The sequence below is a fragment of the Bos mutus genome, chromosome 24 (assembly GCF_027580195.1).
Source record: "Bos mutus isolate GX-2022 chromosome 24, NWIPB_WYAK_1.1, whole genome shotgun sequence".
Classification (NCBI taxonomy): Eukaryota; Metazoa; Chordata; class Mammalia; order Artiodactyla; family Bovidae; genus Bos; species Bos mutus.
In genome coordinates this window covers 5,303,844-5,322,889 of record NC_091640.1, presented here as the reverse complement: position 1 = coordinate 5,322,889, position 19,046 = coordinate 5,303,844, and the positions used below count along the sequence as shown (strand labels likewise).

Below are 19,046 nucleotides of genomic sequence, written 5' to 3'. Positions count from 1 at the left end.
GAAGTTACTATAATACATATTTTTACAGCTGAGAAAACACAAAAGCATGGGATTTTTGTGATTAAGCATCAACTTATTTCAGTGAAACATACTATATTGAATATTAAAGGGTTGTATTCACATCAGTGAGGACTGATGGCTGATTCTAGGGTTAATCAGCTTGAGTTCAGACCTGGATATTTCATTCCTTATTGTGTAATCCTAGAAAAGCCACCAAAACTCTGCAGTTTCTTCATATGTACAATGGAATTTTTGACAACAACAAGAACAACCATAACAAGTATTGTTAGTAGTAATCATAGAATTGCTAAGATGACTAAAGGAATAAACACATGGAAAACTTTCAGAATGGTGCTTAGCATGTAACACTTATTATCTTGACTAGTTACCCAACCATAATCTTGAAATAATTAAAAAAATGGTAGAAAACAAACAGAAAATAAGACAGATATTTCTAGGTATCTAACCATCCACTAGTTGTTCTTTTTAGTATCTTGTTTCTGTGCTCTTCTGATTTCCTCTACTTATTGCAGTTTTGTTCAGTTTAGGTAATACAGTGCTGTCAAAGGATTCTACTTCAAGTACAATTTTTCAGCCAAACTTTGCTGAGATCTTGAAATCCTGAGAATGAAATGTGAAATCCCTTGGATGGCATTACCTGCACTCTAGAAATCAAGATGTAAATGCAATTTTGCTCTTTCAACTGTATTGACTATTATTCCTTCAGTCTAATCCTCTGTTCCAGCCAACTCAGTTCCATGGCCTTGGGAGACTGTTCTCTACTCTGATTTCTCTAGGTGGAAATCTCCCTGATATACTACTTGGCCACAGTCCTCAATCTTCAAGATCTGCTTAGAAAAGCAACTATTCATTAAACCTCTCTTCTCTCCTTGAGAATATATCCTACCTCCATATCTGTGCTAATAATGTCTTTATTATAAAACACTCTTTGTATTGTACACTCCTGACAGTTGAATATATTTCATCTTCCATGCCAGATTAGCAGGAAGTAACTAATTAGCTTTTCTAATGGAAAGCTTAGCAAATAATTTTGAACTTCATTTTCCTTACTGACCTCCTCTAAGAACACTTTCCTCTCTAAGCCTCCATAATTTTGTTCCTTGTCAGCTCGCCACCTTTTCTTGTTGTCCCCAAAGCACTTAGGAAGAGTCCTGGCACACAGTTTATACAGGCTCAAAAAACACTGGCTATGTTAAACTTAGCCCATGAGAAAACGAATGGAAAGCACAAATTTTATAATGTGATATAAAAGGAAATTTTTATTTTAAATAGTTTATATGTTGTGTTTTCTGGCCACTTTTACATTTTGTGTCTAGATCTGTGTCTATTAAGAGGAGGGCAAATTTTTCTTTATTTTTCCAAAGAATGAGCCAATGTAAAATGACAATGCTTTAGAGTATGGGGAGGTGGTAGAAGCTGGGGATAAACAAGAACATGCTGGCTGCACAACTGTGGACAAAAATAAATGGTTTAACTTAACAATCACGCTGGTGCAGTAGTAAGAGCCTTCTGGGAACCAGCTCTCATAAGTTTGAAGTCTGAAGCAGGTTGAGTTTATTATTCGTACCTCTCTAATTAGGTTTATAGCCACACTTTAATTCTCTAATCAAATGGAATTTAATTATGACAAATCAAACATTACATATGATTATTCTCCAATATGATATGTAAAAATGGCATATGTATAAAATCAAGTGCAGAAAATTGTATTTCCAAATCAGCACACTAGACTTGAATTAGGCAACTAAAATGCATTTGGACAGAAGTTAAAAAAACCTTCATTCAGGGTTTCAGAGGTGTTGCACATAACCATGATATGCCTCCCAGATTTTGAAAGTGAATTCAAACGTAGAGAATTGAAACTGAAACAGCTATTTTCAAATGAATGAATGTGGTGTGTGAATATGCTATCAGAAAATTATCTTATGGGATTAATAAAGCAGTCATACAAGTAATATTTGAATTTGCTTTATCAAAAATGTATCTTTATTAAAATAACTTGATTTGAAACATCTTGAAAGTCTCAAAATATCCCTTTCCTTATCTACATATGTCTCCCCATTTGAATTTAAATCAAAGGTTGATATTCAGATGATATGGTCTGATATAGCTAATACATATGCTGGTAAAATTTTAATGCTGACTTTTAAAGACCTTCCCGCAGGGGACTCTCAGGCATTGTGGAGCCGCCGCACTCTCAGGGTCCAGCATCTAGATTTACAGCAGGGACAACAGGTGCCTCCAGGTCCCTTCCTCAGACTCATCACTACCTTCTCGAATCATCAGGCAATGCCCATACTTAGACATTTTTAGTGTTACCACTGGAGAGGCCTATCTTCATTTGAAATATTTTTGCTTTCTATAGAGCTGTTGTGTGTTAAATATATGTAAGCCATCTATCTTCATCATTACACCTAATGCAGTTGGATTTGTTTTGTAAGTTCTTGATTTATGGTGTAAATCTCCTTTCAGCCGTGAATCAGCAGATCGGAAGCATCCTGCTTCTTTAGGAAGAACTAGAGAGAAAAGTCCTGTGGATATTTCAAGGGACAGTGAAAAGTAAGTGGTTCACATGTACACCATCCTTTTTGAGATTATTCATTCAAAGTGTATAGGATCTTATGACAATTTTTAAATAGAGATAATATTTCTAAATAGAGATTTTTAAATAGACTCAATGGGCATGAGTTTGAGCAAACTCCAGGAGATGGTGAAGGACAAAGGGGCCTAGCATGCTGCAGTCCTTGGGGTCGCAAAGAGGTCAGACATGACTTAGCGACTGAACAACAACAACAGAGAGAATAATTTAAAATATAGCCAATCACTTAAGAACAGATCTCTGGATGCATTAACTTTGAAATAAAAAGGGCATGAAAATAAGCATAATAATAAAAGAATTAGTCAAGTCAAATTAAAAAAGACTAAATTTTAACATAATGTGTATAAAATCTGTAGCAAAACAATAAAAATAATCTTTCTTTATAATGTTCTACACAGCTTTTCTATTCACCAGTTTATCAAATTCATGAAGTGATTATTTCTGTGGACTGATATTTTTTTAAAATACAGACTACTCAGAATTGCTATCATAATTAATTTTCTTTTCATAATTTTTTCTTTCCCATTTATTTGTTTCTGTAACACAGAATTCCCAACAGGGATGTATGTGAGTAAATTCATCTATTGAGTTCGTAGAGCTTGCTTGTGTTACCTGGTTGGAATTGTGATAGACTAGACAGCTTTGCCATTGAAGGACAAAATTCTGTAGAATTCAGCAGTTTTGGAAATGCTATTAAGCAGATTTATAGTAATCTGGTTTTTATAAATTATTTTCTAAGAATACACATTCAATATTTTAAAATTACCCACTCACTAAATCAAAGTATAGAATGTATATATAATTCAAAAGCAATTAAATATATTATAATATTATTTTATTTATGTTAAACATCATAATTAGTAAGCTTTTAGGATTTATATATGTGCCTGAGTATAAGGAAAACTCAGAATTGTGTAATTTTGGGTCATATGGGGCTTGTGATTTTAAAGTATTAAGAAAAAAAAAGTTTCTTTTCTAAAAGGGGACCATATTCCATAAAGTTTTCAAAGTCAAATTTGAAAGAAGTATGCCTTAATTCTTAAGGACCTCCTGTAGTCTAAAAGGTGGGAAGAATTGATATAAAGCGTGTACTTACGTAAGTCAGCTTCTATCACTCTAATAGAAGAAAGCATTTCTCTTAACTCAAGTTAGAAAATTATTATACATTTTTATATATCTTTATATAAAAAGTTACAAGAGCAAGCATGTGACACAGGAAATGGAAGAGTAACAGCAGTATTAGAGAATGCATGCTTTTTACAGCGTGTCTAATAAAAAGAACATTTTTCCAACTCAAATATCCAGTACTGACATGCAGGGTATTTTCTTAAACTGCCAATCAATCATATTGCTAAATGCTTAATCAAAAATCATTTCTATTAAAGGGTATGAATGGTAAAATACCTGACTTCAAAACTATTTCTGAAACTTGGAATCTTCCTTTGGTTTTAAAAAAAAAAAAAAAGGAAATGGGGGTATATAGGAAAGACAAAAAAAAAAATTGAGATTTTTCTTATTGCAATCTAGTGATTTTACTTAGTACTTTTGGCTGCATTTAATGATATTACAACAACAGATGTTTATAGTCCATAAAACCTCTAGCTGGTGTTTCCATGGTCCATATTTTCACTTTTCACTGTAGCATGTTCAAAATCACTCAGGAACGCACTATTCTCAAGCAGTCTACATAATGAAAACAATGTACATGTAACACAAAGTTCATCCAAAATTGTGGGGCTTTTTCACATATCACACAATGTACAATCATCTAACAAAGACAGAAAGCAACATAGAAACAAAGTGAAACCCACAGGAAAAATAAAGTTGGGATAGTCTCAATCAGGAACTAATTTCTTCTTCAAGTTTCCAGTAAATCTCAAAATGTATTTAAAAACTAAGGAGCACTTGGTGGCCTGCAACCAAATTACGAAATGAACATATCATTGTGCAGCGGGGAGGTCTTGCCGAAGTAATAACAAATGTCTGTAATTCTTAAGTTTGGATAAAGGCAGTGGAATGAATTTAGAAATATGTCCACTTTTCACAATTCACTATAGAATTTCCTTTTCACAGTCCCCATGTTTGTATAAATAGTTCTTCTCTGAAAATAAAACACAGTTAAAACATTTTCTCCCAATGAAATATGCGCACAAATCCACCAATTTATCAAGGTAACATAGAGCACAGGAAAGCATTCACCTAATTCAAGAATAGTTGATAGGTCTGAAGAGCTTTGAAGAGATTAACTGTCAAGTAAATGTAACTGGAGACAAATTAGTCTAATAGAGACATAGACTATTAAGTGCTAAAAATAAAGCCATTATGTTACCTGATAACAAAAATAGATGTACACAGAGACGACTGATATTTATGGAAAGTTTTACATTATCAAGCATTCAAATTTTATATTATAAAATTTGACATAACATGCTGCATTTAATTTGGATGAAATAAGCTACATATTCATGCAAAAATAAGAGTGTGCAAATTGTATCAGTACCACCAAATAGTGTATGCGTTTTGAGTAGATATTGCCAAATTAATACAATTATTGCCAGTTTTATATGTTGACTTCAGTTATATTGAGACAGTATTCAATTCTTTAACTACGAGAACCTTGGATTTCTTTTGATATTTCTTTTAAGAGTTCACCAATTTTTGTATCTTTAAGTTAAAGCATATAAAGTTTAATTTCTTAACATCCTTTTAAATTACATTGTAGTCTAATGCTTGATGGTAAGAATCTTAACATGTATTTTAAAGTTACGTCTACTAAGAATCATCCATCCATCAGCATTGAATCCAGTATGTTTCGAATCATGAAATGTTATGAAACACATATCTCAGGAAATAATGAGTAGATAGCACATTCCCTAAAAAAACCGCAAGACGACTGCAACGAAACAAAACGGAATACAACAAAGTGGGAGAAGGAGCCAAGGGCACTTGCTTACCTTGAATTTTCTTTTTAGACCCTAGTTGTGTTGTATTCAGATTCATGTTTGCTTAGAGACCCAATGAGGCAGAACCTGGAATGTTATGGCTATTTCATTCAACAAAGTAATATTTTCACAAAAAAATAAATATGCACACAAATATTTACTTAAAAGCATTCCTAAAAATTCATAAAAGTGTGGAAATAGATTTTTTTTCCCATCAGCATGCAAAAATAGCTAATCAACTAAAACTAGGTTTCTGAGGTTATATAATGAATGGAGGAAGTATAAACTTTTATAAAACAAACTAAATGCTAGTAAACATGCAGAGCAAAACAAAAGTAGATTGGATTTGGGGATTTAAAATCACTTCTATTTTTCTAAGTTTAAATTTTCTTTCCTCAAGACTTTTATTCATTTGGGGGCTCATAATACAATATAGATAATATTGTCTTCATATCAAAAGGAAAATGTTTTTACTAATCCTTGCCACAATTAAATATAAATGTTTAAGGTTTTAGCATACCACACTATCAAACACAATTTGTAATATAAGTATTATGTGGTATGTGGGAAAAAGTATTTTAATGTTCATACCAAAAATATAATGCATTATATTGCAAAATATGTTATTTTTACATTAAAATTGTTCAGCAAGATGGGTTAACCACCTTGGTAAGGCAATTAATTCCAAATATCATCTCACATCTTAAAATATAGAAATATTGATGAGAGCAACCTTTATCACCACATGGAAGAAAATTAGCCATATAAATCTGCAATATAAGTTAACACCAGATCTTTTATAGAAATAAATATTATATACGTATAGAAATAAACAAAATCTCTTTGGTCTGTGTAAGCACACCTATATGTACCTAAATAGGATTTAGGAAAAGTATAGATAGCAGGGAAACAAGGAAAAGAAGAGGCAAACTCTGAAATACTACGGTTTGTCATGAACGAAAGAGAGACTGAAATGGGAAGACAAACTAGAACACGGTATGCTGGAAGCATCTCAGTCTTCAGGTTATACTTGTCATCAAAAAATCTATAGATACTGACCGCTGGACGGCTTTCTCGTGGCGGGACAGCCTGTGACTCGTGGTGGGCACCTCCTCGATCTCGTCGATGTCACAGGCGTCGGCAGCCTCCTGGGAGTAGTTGTGTTTCATGACGAGGATGTTCCTTCTGTTCATGGGCGGGATGAGGGGTTTGATGGGCTGTGGGGGCATCTCGGTCAAGACAGAAGCATCTCTCGTGCTGAGGTTGCTGCGGCTGCCTTTCGCACTGGACAGTTGTGAACCACAGTGATGGTCGTGAATGCATTTGGAAGAGGACCTCCTCAGTTTATGGTAGTTTTCAAAGTCGTCGGCCACATCGGCAAAGTCAGCTGTGGCTCCCGTCCCTCTGAGGGTGCACAGCTCATAGTGAGGAGGCTCAAACACCTCCTGGAAAACTGTCTGGTCAAAGTCCGATTTCCTTTGGACATATTTTTTACGAGGCTGTTTGATCTGCACAATGACAGAAATGATAATAAGGATGATCACAATGCAGGAAGTCACGCCAATGACCGTCCCGCTGGTGTTGGTCAGCTGGTCCAGCAGCCCGGCCTTCCTCTTTTCTACAGGTCCAGGAAGCGAAAACAACAAACAAACAAAACAAGAAACAACCCACCACGCATTAATATGGCAGTCAAAGCGTACATGGAGAACTTCAAGATGAAATAGGCTGAGCGTAAAAATTTTCACTGTCTTAAATGTAAAACAAGTCTTTAAAAGACACAAAGAATTTCACAAGAGCCCTATCTGCTAGCCTCAGAAACAGCCACCACCTCCAACCCCGCCATTGCACAGCATCGCTCCCTTAAATGTAATATATGTTTTGGAGAAGGTCTCATAAAACCTTTAGGATAAAATCTGGAAATCAGCTGGTCATGTTAAAAAAAAACAGTACATTCTTTTTCTTCTCATTGGTGTAAGAAAACTCACACATGCCACCATGGGAACATGAACATACCTATATTGTTTTGTATTTATTCTTGATGTGGATAACTGAACTCACAGTTTTCTGATATCAAAAGGTTATGATTACACTTTAAGACAGACACTTCTGGAATGCTGGCATGAGGATTTCTGTGGGTCTTTTCCCCAGTGAAACAGTTTTGGCAAAAATTTTTAAAGTAACATTTAAAGTTTATGGAAATTGAATGGCATACAGCAAACAGAGGTACATACGTTCAAGAAAATCTACTAAATTTCTTTAAGAACAGGGAGAGCTTGTGGCCTTTGAGCTCCTCCACCCTCAGTTCGTCCTGATGGTTTCTCTCCCTATTGGCCCCAGTTTGGAGGTACAGCACCCCCCACCCCACCAGCAAGGGCAAGCCACCAGCATTTCTCTACTCTCTTTTCAACCCCCGAGATCCATCCTGCAGATTCTCCATTCCAGGCAGGAGTGGGGGGCCAATGCTGGGCCTTCCCCTCCTCCGTCCAAGGCCCCACTGGTAGGATAGAAGTTCTACACCTGGACAGCAGGTTGAGCACACCAGGCTCCAATCACACGCGCCCCATCTCACTCATAGCGTGAAACTATCTGAAAGGGCAAGCTGAGAAGACCAGCGGTCACCATCCTCAGCCAGGGCCTGATTCATAAAGCAGGAGTGTTCCTCCCAGAGAAGTGAGGCGCTGTCCCTGCCTCCATCCCACCCTTCCCATCAGTGCACAGAGAGTGGCGGTGCCCTGGAGAGAGGTGGGCCACAAGAACCATGGCAACAAATCCGCTTTAACCAAGTAAAGCCAGTCTCTAACAGTGCTGCATGAGGGTCTTCACAAAACATTTAACCCCCTTCCATTCCAAAGTGGTTCCTTGGACACAACACGGATCATTGCCCACGTCCTCTAAATAACTGTTGCCAGGTCTGCTTTTCTTGTTGATTCTGTGAGCAATAGGTACTGTGGTAATGGCTCTCTGCTTCAATATTTTAATAGAAGATATTGGACTTTAGGGCTGCCCGGGTGGCATAGTAGTAAAGAATCCACCTCCCATTGCAGGAGATGCAAGAGATGCAGGTTCAATCCCTGGGTTGGGAAGATCCCTTGTGGAGGAAGTGGCAACCTGCTCCAGTATTCTTGCCTGGGAAATGCCATGGACAGAGGAGCCTGGTGGGCTACAGTCCCTGGGGTTGAAAAAGAGTCAGCCACAACTGAGCAACTGAGTATGCACACACACACTGGACTTTAAGTATGGACAGTTATTTGCTTGTTTTTTTTTTTTTTTTTCCTTTGCAAATTGGTGAATATAAGATCTGAACAGAAGAGGGTATGTGGTACTTTGAACTTAACCAAAATTGCATCATTCATAACCAAGCCAAGAGTTTTGTTATTCAGTTGCTAAGTTGTGTCTGACTCCAAGACCCCATGGACTGCAGCATGCCAGGCTTCCCTGTCCTTCACCATCTCCCGGAGTTTGCTCAAATTCATGGCTATTGAGTCGGTGATGCCATCTAACCATCTCATCCTCTGTCACCCCCTTCTTCTCCTGCCCTCAATTTTTCCCAGTATCAGGGTCTTTTCCAGTGAGTCAGTTTCTCACATCAGGTGGCCAAAATACTGGAGCTTCAGTCTCAGCTCTTTATGTAAACAAACCTTTGTGTACAGGCCAGAGAAGGAGGCTGGATCAAAGGAAGATATTCTCATTGGAAAGGAAACAAAGCATTTCAGTAGGAAAACTGAAGTCGAGGTAAGCGGCTTTAGGTACCTGAGGGCCCTAAGGTTCCTTGGATACACTTTCACCTCTAGAGTATATGCACAATGTCCCGTGAAGACAGACTGGGGTTGATGGAGAGGTGTAGCCACTGACGAGGGAGCTTCTGATAGGAATCCCAACTTGGCTTGAGAAGCTCCAGTGGCCAGTCCATGGTGCTGCAGCTCCAGAAGGGCGATTAGCCAATGAGCATCTCTGTCCATGGGAGTCTCCAGGCAAGAATACTGGAGAGGGTAGCCATTCCCTTCTCCAGGGGATCTTCCCTTTCCAGGGATCGAACCTGGGTCTCCCGCATTGAAGGCAGATTCTTTACCATCTGAGCCACCAGGGAAGCCCATTCAAGTGTAAAAGACAGTTCATTGTGTGTTAAGGAATGCAAAAACAACAAGAATAAAAGCCAAGAAAAAAGCCTACAAATCAATTCTAAAACATATAGGAAGTTGGTAAAGCCAATATACAATCTATTTTTAAGATCGACTGATGCATACAAACGTTGGATAAGCTTCTTCCCACACTACAGATAGAGAGATTTTGCCAAGTCCAGGGACTCATGATTACCTTTACAATGATTTTCATCCCAAGGGTACACACAGTTCTGGAGTCCATTGCATACCAACGTATTGTTAATACACATGTTACTGTGGCAGAAGAAAGTATTGCCTTCACAGGGAGCTAAAAGAGAAGAAAAAAATGAAGGAAACAGTTTTAACTGATGTTCAGTTGTAAAGCACTCACATCACAAACCTAGAAACAAAAAAGATTAGTATGATAATTTGCCATCAAGTTGAGATAAATGATAAGAACAACATTCCATTCGCAGAAGTGTTGCCATAGCGGTAATTATTTCTTGTGCTACTAACAGAGCTGGCATTCTTCTAGATGTGTTCAGCTTATAAAACTGGCACAGGAGGTTTTCCATCATAAAAATGAAGCACTTTATCAATGTGAGTTCTTTTTTTTTTTTTAACTGTGCATTTAGTTAGTGAAACTTCACTGATGACCACATGCATAACATTATGTTTTACACTGAAATTCTGTATGTATAAATTTAACTATCCTGTTCAAAAAATTTTTAGTTTAATGGAAATATTGAAATACTTTGGAAAGTGTATGCTTACAAAATACTAATGAAGAAACTATATACTAAACCAAACCCTATGATATTATTTAAGCATACAAAAGAAGCAACGAATATCATGGAAATTCAGAACAAGGGAAAATTTATCTTGAACAACATAAGAAAAATACATATCATTCTCACTGACATTTAGCATGTAATATGGTAATGAAATTAGTCTACTTGGCCTATATTTCACACATTCTACTAACTTTAGGTACGATGGCCAATGATCTCCAGATTATAATTCACGTTGGATAAAGTAAGAACTCTAAGAATTATGTAACTTGGTTATAAAAATACAAGAACTAGTGATGAGTCTAATAAAACAAATTCTAATGTTAGATATGACTTCAATATTACAAAAATACATTTCTTTCATTATATAATAATTGGTTACTTATAACAAATCTCTAGAGTAATACTACACTATGAATTACAGACAGGGCTATAAAGTAATTTTTGTTTTTGCCTTTTTAATCATCCACATCTCATAAAATGTAGTTTTAGTGTTTATTTTTGTCAATAATAGTTCCATAACCATTTTCAGGACAGGTATCCCCAGAAAAATCCATTAGATTCAAAACACAAAATTTACAGTGGTTCATCAATCAGTAAAGTTTTTATCAGTGATCAGTATTATCTAAGCAGTGCAGTCATATTATAATCTTCACCTTCAAAACCACATGTTGTGGGTTTTTTTTTAAGGAAAGTTATCTTCTTTAAATGTGTTTTCTATATTAATCAAAATTGTTGGGAAAATGTTTTACATAAGGTAAGTTAAAATATTTTAACGTTCCCAGAGGAATACTTTCTTTAAATGATCAAGTCTTGAAAATCAAAAGCAACATAACTTGAACTAGGCATTCCTCTGACTCTCCAAGCCCTTCCCCACCCTCCCTGCTGTCCCCCTCATCCAAGATCCCAGGAGAGTTTCTTCTTCCTTCTGCTTGGTTTGCCTCTAAATCCCTTGTTAAATAATAAAAAAGATGTAATTGTCATTTTGAAAAACAGTATTAAAGAGTAGAAAAGATGCAGATGCAGTAGTCATTTTGAAAAGTATCAGGCTTAACATTTTCTTTGACTCCTGCTTTCAACATGGTGTAAAGCTTTTATAATGCAAAATGTAATGATCCAATCTATTACTGCAAAAGTCTGCTTTTCAGTATAGAACAAATTTGAATTTCTGTAGTCAACTATTTTGCAGAACCAATATGGTCTGTTTAGCAGATAATGAATGTTGTCAAAATGTGTACACAGAACAAAAAAGGAGTTTTCTGCAAATAGATTAGAGCAGCTGCAAAATGCAAAAAACACTTACTACCTGATCAATTGCAGTGGTTTTGAAAGTACAGCTAATCCATCAAGTAAAGAATACCTTTAAAAGACCATAAATATGCTTTGACCTTGCAGAAAGAGGTGGAAAAATTATTAGAATTACTATTAAATAGGATGGGCTTGCTTTTAAAATTTTAAATCTACAGGTAAAGATGGCGTCGCATTCTGTACCAGTGAGGTAGAACAGTAGCTTAGTAAGGGCACTAAAGATTTGGATTCCAAATTCTCCAAAAGCGATGTTGTTTCTGTTTCTGCTACTTAATGAGTCTCAAAAATGTCTTACAAAACATCAATGTGTCAGTCAGTTATCATTAAATATTGGTGGTTTGACTGGGAATGGAACAGGGCATCTAGGACTGTCAATAAATCATATTCCTGACACATTACATGACATAATTATGCAAATATGCCAGTTAATTGAAACCATCCTCACTTGCAAAACAATTACTATTCCACTACTATTTCATTTTTCCTTCCTTACCTTCACTAACATTTACAGAACTGACAGGCAAACAACAAACACAAACAAATAAGCAGGCTGTGCAGTGGCTAAGAAACAAATGATCATAGCTTCTACTCCTTGAACAAAAATGAATTTTGTCTCATAGACACCAAAAACAAAATAGAATTGGATTCTGAATTGTCTTCATATTGTACGTCTGGACATTTCTCTCATCTAAAATGTGAATGCACAGGAGTTCATTAAAGATTCTTATTTTTACCTCCTGCTAAAAAAAAAAAACTAAATGGCACCTTCCTGCCTCCCAAATCAATGTATGTTCTCACCGTCCCTTCAAGGATGTCTGGGGACATACACACACTCAGCCCATGAGCACTTCCCATTGCTCTCCACATGCTCCTGAGATCTTTGGTTCATTGGCCACACTGTTCCCTCCCTCTCTCTCTGTCCTAGAAAAACTCCATCTCTACTCTGCTATCCAAATCCAATCAGAATTAAATTATCTATAGAGTTTTGAAATATCATTCCAATCTATTAGAAAGTTATCTTTGCCTTAAATCCTATTCTACTTTTAATTTTTAAAAGAGTTTAACACTTAGTATAAGTTTTTCATCTTTCCCCATGAGTTCTTTAAGGCTATGGACATGCTTTTTTTTTTAACAAAAAAAAAAAAGTATTTTTAATTTCTTAGTGGGTTAATTGGAGAAGGAAATGGCAACCCACTCCAGTACTCTTGCCTGGAAAATCGCATGGATGGAGGAGCGTGGTAGGCTACAGTCCGTGGGGTCGCAAAGAGTCAGACACGACTGAGCGACATCACTTTCACTTTCACTTTCGGTGGGTTAAAATTTCTAGGGTTGTAGTAAAGAATCAACAGATATTTTAATTAATTTAATATCAGTGAACAAAAGTTTAGCTGGCCAATTTAGCTCTGAATATCCCAGAGAGAGACGATTCTTGCAAGTGTGATTATTGGTGGAGAATTAACCCTCCAGGCCAAGTCTTCAAATACAATAGAAATTGTGATATTCTCAGCAACTAAATCTCATTCATTCATTTGGTTCTCTGACTACTGCTGAAAAAGCACATATTCTATCAATTTTTAGAAGATTTATTCTACTTGGAAATTCAATATACATTGTCAAAAGTGATTGTCTCTTAAAAAACCAACCCCCTTATTTCCTAAAATTATCTGGAAGAAATCAAGTTTTACTTATGTTAGGTAGTTAGAATAGGAAAAAGAAGTCCAAAATGGTGGTGGCTAAAATACAAAGGAGGGAAAAGCCCGTGAAAATAGAACAAAGGAAGGTCCATGGACCTGAGTGAGGACCTCAGGTAAAACAAACAGCCCTCCTGGCTATCCCAGTTTACATACAGCAGGCTCAGGAGGAGGAGAAAAAATATAAAAAGAGGAGGCAAAATTGAGCCAGGGGCTTCTCTTCGCAAATTTTGGGTTGTCCCACCCTCATGGCCCAAGGATGTATTTCCCTTTGCTTTCTAAATAAAACTGAGCTGTAACACTGATTCATCCATTGCTTCAAATTTTTGCTGCAGTGAGACAGAACCGAGGAAATTACACACTCCCCCGACACATAATAAAGTGGCAGCTAATAAAGTAATCCTCAAAATTCAAAGTATTTCACACAGGCAGTTTCTATGATCAGAATCTACTTATTTCCAAGGATCAGGCCAATGAAAACTGTGAGCACAGATCAGGTATTTAGCAGATTTTCTGGCAGGTTATGAAGGGGATTCCTCAGCACGTTTTCCCACTGCTTTCTCCTCCTGTCCTTCAGCTCCTCTCTCCACCTATGCCACTGCTTACAAAGTATTGGGTAAGTCATCATCTTTCCATTTCTGAAAGTTGTACCTGAAGTCATTTAGCTAAGACTGGGACTCAAACCCTCGTGGCAGGGACTCTGTGCTATGCTTAGTCACTTAGTCATGTCCAACTGGGACTTGAGACTGGCCAAAATCCATTGTGCCTGGCTTCAGGACCTAATGAAGCTCAGGCTCTTGATGCCTTATTGAAAAAAACTCAGTGAGAGACACAGTGATAGGTAAGACATGGCTTTGTTTGGATTCAGAGAGAAGTACACTCAGAGTGTGGGCCATTACAGAGGGGAGCGGCTGTGGAATAAGATGTGGTTAGTTTCTGTGGGCTGGGTGATTTCATATGCTAATGAGTGGGAGGATCATTCCAACAATTGGGGAACCACCCGCTCCTCAGTCTCTTGACAGTGCCTTGGAACTGTGCTGGTGCCTCTGGGTGTGTCATTTAGCTTGTGGATTGAGGATCAAGGTTTAGTTGAATTTGACTAGTCATCTTGGACCCATCTGATTTTAACTGGTTTATGTTATGCCCTTGGGCTTTGTCATTTTAAAAAGTTGGGCCCTGCCCCCTTCCCTCCTGTTTTATGCTATTTTCCTGAGCCCCTTCTGGGCTCACAATGTTGCCTTTCCAATCTTCTGCAGGGACAACCAGAAAATAGCTGGCCCTTGGGAGAGAAATACCGTATAAAATCCAATCTCTCTAGACATTCAGGCCTTCATCTTCCATGCTTCTTACGACATGTGCATCAACAGCATTTCTCAGTGAACCCACTAGGGCAGATGACAGGCACACAATGCCTGCTAAAAGCCCATCTATTGGTGGCATCTCTTCAAGGGCAACTGGGTTTATAGGGATAATGTTTGCCATTTGGGGAGTTAGCCCTGCAGGCCATTTGGATCCAAATCCTTACCATGCTTCTCCTAAAGTTACATAGGAGACATACCCCTGGATCAAATCTCCACTCCACTTTTATGGAACATCTAGTTTGTTGCCTCTTATCAATTTGTTCTTAAGCCACTTCATAACTCCTACAACCAGGACTCTGCCCCCTTGTAGGCAACATTGCTCCACCCAGACTATTATTAAAATACTCTTAAGGCCCCTAACAGGACCAGATAACCCACTCTTTTGTCATTACTTCTGTTATTACCTAAAGTGGATCTATGACAATAAAATGTTTACCATTGGAAACACCCTAAACTGCTCTTATGGAGGACTAGGGGAAGAAAACAGTGACTTACATTTCCTCAGAGCAATAACAGGATAAGGCTTATGGCTGTTTTACTAGGTTCCCAGTCTCAGGGCACAGTCTTGGATTGCTTTACATCATAGTATCTATTCCCATCTGCAGTGGACAAACCAGCATAGAGTTAAGATTACAACCCCTTAATTCTTCCCAGCACTGGTCATGCTGGAGACCTTTGAGATGCCCAACTCCAGCCTGGGGATCCCAGGAGGTCAACCTGCCTCGACCTGCCTAGGGATCTGCTCCCTGGGAGGTTGGCATGCCTCAGCTTGCTTGGGGATCCACCAGCCTGGGGTCCCAGAAGGTCAACATGCCTCGACCTGCCCAGGGAATCAATTCTCTGGAGGCCGACATGCCTCAACCTACCTGGGGATCTGCACCCTGACTCAGGATGCCCGGCTCTCAGGTTGCAACAATACTGGGTAGGATAAGCTTCAGAAAGACTCACCCCTAAGGAAGTCCACCCATGGAAATAGAAGGAGGCCTGTTAGTTGGGACTGTGCCTGGTCTCAGCAATAACTGAGGAGTCCAGCGAGAATCCCATTGCTTTTCTGCAAAGTCTAAAAGAGACCCTCCAAAAGTTTACCAATTTGGACTTAGACTCTTACAAGGGACAGGTGATTTTAAAGGACACATTCCTGTCCCTATGTACATCAGGTATCAGGATAAAGTTGCAACAGCTTCAGTAGCAGGACCCTGCTGCCTTTTCAGATGAGACAGTCCAGATATCCACCAATACCTTTTATAAAAGAGAACAGGAGAGAGAGGCCAAGGCCCAGAAGAAGGAGAGAAGGAAAGAGACAAGTCATGCTCAGATGCTGGCCACCCTCCAGGGAAGCCCTATGGCAAACCCCGAGTCCTTGAAGGACAAGGCACAGGGCAAATGCCTAATCTGTAGACAGACGCGACATTGGGCCAAAGAGTGTCAAAACCATGACAAGTCTCATAAAACGGCTCGCTACAAATGCCATTAATTGGGACTTGGGCGGCACTCTGGCCTCAGGACTCAAGAGTCTCAAGGTCAAGTGCCAAGCCTTCCCTCATGATGGTTCAAGAGGACTGAAGGGGCCCGCTCCAGCCAGCCTGCCTGTCACAGATAATCATCAACAGGACTGGAGCCAAGAGTGCAACTGTATGTGGCAGGTAGATTCAAAAATTTCTTGGTTGACACAGGGGCTACCTACTCTTTCCTGACCTCCAGCTTCACAGCCTTCTCCCCCCAAACCTGTACCATTTTGAGTGCTACAGGAAAAACAATTACAAAAAGATTCACCTGAGCACTTCTTTGTTGCTGGGATGGACAACTATTTTCCCATCAGTTTCTTGGTCCCTGAGTGTCCTACTCCCTTATTGGGAAGAGATTTTTCCTATTGCAGTCCTGATAGAAGATACTTTAAAACTCTCTTTTGGGGGCAAACTAACTATTTTTATCAGCCACCAAGTGAAACAACTCCTGAATGGGAGAGGCCATTTATGGATGTCTGATTAAAGGAGCCTCAGATATCAAGTAGAGCTGATGGAAAATCCAGGTCTCACTATATCCACTTGTGAGGTTTTTAACCCAGCCACCCTCCTGCCTACCCCCGAGGGCTCTCTCCCCTTTCACTGTTGCCTAGAAACCTCGGACCACTGGACAAAACCCCAAGAGGGATTATCAGAAGATCCTCTGACCAATCCTGAGGAAATCTGGCACACTGATGAAGCAGCCTTGTCTTAGATGGAAAAAGAAGAGCCGGGTATGCAGTAGTCTCCAATTTAGAGACCACAGAGGCTAAGCCTTTGCCACCAGGTACTTCAGCCCAATTAGCTGAGCTTATGGCCCTGACTCAAGCTTTAGAGCTGGGAAAAGGAAAAAGAGTAGCCATTTACACCGACTCCAAGTATGCCTTTCTGGTGCTACATGCACATGCAGCTATTTGGAAAGACAGAGGCCACTTGGCCACCCAACTGTCCCCAGTCAAATATGGTGATCAAATCCTCAGGCTCTTAGAGGCAGTTCATCTGCCCACTGAGGTTTCAGTCTCCCACTGTAAAGGACACTAAAAAGGGAGCATGAAGTGGCACGAGGGAACCAACCAGCTGATTAAGCTGCTAAGAGAGCAGCGTTACAGAACAATGACCTAATAGGGGTTGCCACCTTAGTTCCAGAGACTAATTTACCAGAAACTCCATCATATACTGAAGGTGAGACTCTTAAAGCTAAGAGTGAAGGCCTTCAAGAGGATCATATGGGGTGGTTCCAAAAGGAAGGACTCCTTTTTCTGCCTGGACCCTCCAATAGAAGTTAGTTAACTCCCTACATGCCACCACTCATTTAGGGGAGAAGGCACTCCAAAGATTACTAGAAAGGTCCTTCAGAGGAACAGGCCTCCAAACAACTATAAGGCAAGTGGTTTCTTCTTGTCACACTTGCCAATTAAACAACCCCTGAGGAGCTCGAAAACCCCAGCCCATCCAACGACGTGGGACCTACCCAGGAGAGGATTGACTGATGGACTTCACCCAGAGGCTAGTTTCTTAAGGGTATAAATACCTATTAGTCATGATAGATATATTCACAGGATGGATTGAAGGCTTTCCCATCTGGACTGAGAAGCTGGAGGAGGTGGTAAAAACAAACAAACAAAAAAAAAGCTCCATGAAATCATTACAAGGTTTGGTCTGCCTGGGTCATTACAAAGTGACAATGGGACATCATTTACTTATAAGGTCACCTAAGGGGTCTCTAAAGCATTGGGAATTACTTATTATTTCCATTGTGCCTGGGGGTGTTGGTCTTCAGGAAAAGTAGAAAGAGCCAACCAGTTCTTAAAATCAGGGATAAAAAAGATAACCAGGGAGACCTCCCTGGGATGGAAGGAGGCTTTACCAATAGCTCTCCTCCACACCCGTAGTGCCCCTAAGAAACAGGTTGGTCTTAGTCCTTATGAGATGCTATATGGGAGACCTTTTGTTTATGCCAATGACTTCTTCCTAGATCCAGAGGCTCAGATCCTCTGGTCTTATGCCAGGGCCATCGGACAATTCCAACAATTTATATGCTTGTCAACCAGCACCCTAAAGATTCTGAAGAGCCACCACTATATGCTCCAGGGACTCAAGTCCTAATTAAAATCTGGAAAGATGGGTCCCCAAAGGCTCCACTCCAGCCCACATGGAAGGGCCCCTACCCTGTAATACTTTCTACCCTCACAGCAGTCAAGGTTCCAGGACACAACTCCTGGATTCACTACTCATGAGTCAAGCCATGGGAAAAAACAGAAGAGGGCTCTCAGTCCAACTGTGAGGCCCTGGAGATCTCAGATACCTATTCAGACTAAAAATGAGTACCATTCTAATGAACACCCCCAAAATTAAGTTTCTGGGGGTAAGATTTCTCAGGACAGCTCTGAAGAGCCAATACAGCTTGGCAGGGGTTGTACTCCAAAATAGACAGGAGATAGATCTCCTGATCCCTGAAGAAGGAGGGACTTGAGCCATCTTGAATGAGATGTGTTGTTTCTGGGTAAATACCTCCAGCTAAGTTAAAGAAAGTCTCATAGTCCTCAAGAAAAACATTCTAGATCCTACAGGACCTCAGAGAACAAGCTGGAGAGTTCTTGGGATGGCTACTGTCTCTTTTTGGGGGATCCTTCTCCTGGCATGGAGGAAATTTGGAGTTGGTTAATGCCCCTACTAATCCTTGTTATCACCATATTGATCCTGCTTATGATTGCTCCATATATTATCAATT

General features: G+C 39.1%; 1 protein-coding gene across 2 annotated transcripts in view; it reads right to left on the bottom strand.

Moving 5' to 3' along the window:
- Nucleotides 1–2,057: 2,057 nt before the first annotated feature.
- Nucleotides 2,058–19,046, bottom strand: part of NETO1 (neuropilin and tolloid like 1) — a 103,800-nt gene continuing 86,811 nt past the window's right edge. The window contains exons 8-11 of one of the 2 annotated variants that reach the window (XM_005897502.3): nt 9,877–9,990; nt 6,622–7,180; nt 5,575–5,649; nt 2,058–4,721 (exon numbers count right to left, since the gene is read on the bottom strand). In XM_005897502.3, the coding sequence (XP_005897564.1) occupies nt 5,589–5,649; nt 6,622–7,180; nt 9,877–9,990 (734 nt within the window). In that variant the 3' untranslated portion in view covers nt 2,058–4,721; nt 5,575–5,588. Of the gene's footprint in view, nt 5,650–6,621; nt 7,181–9,876; nt 9,991–19,046 lie in introns of both variants that reach the window. The other variant, XM_070361513.1, reaches the window with a different exon arrangement.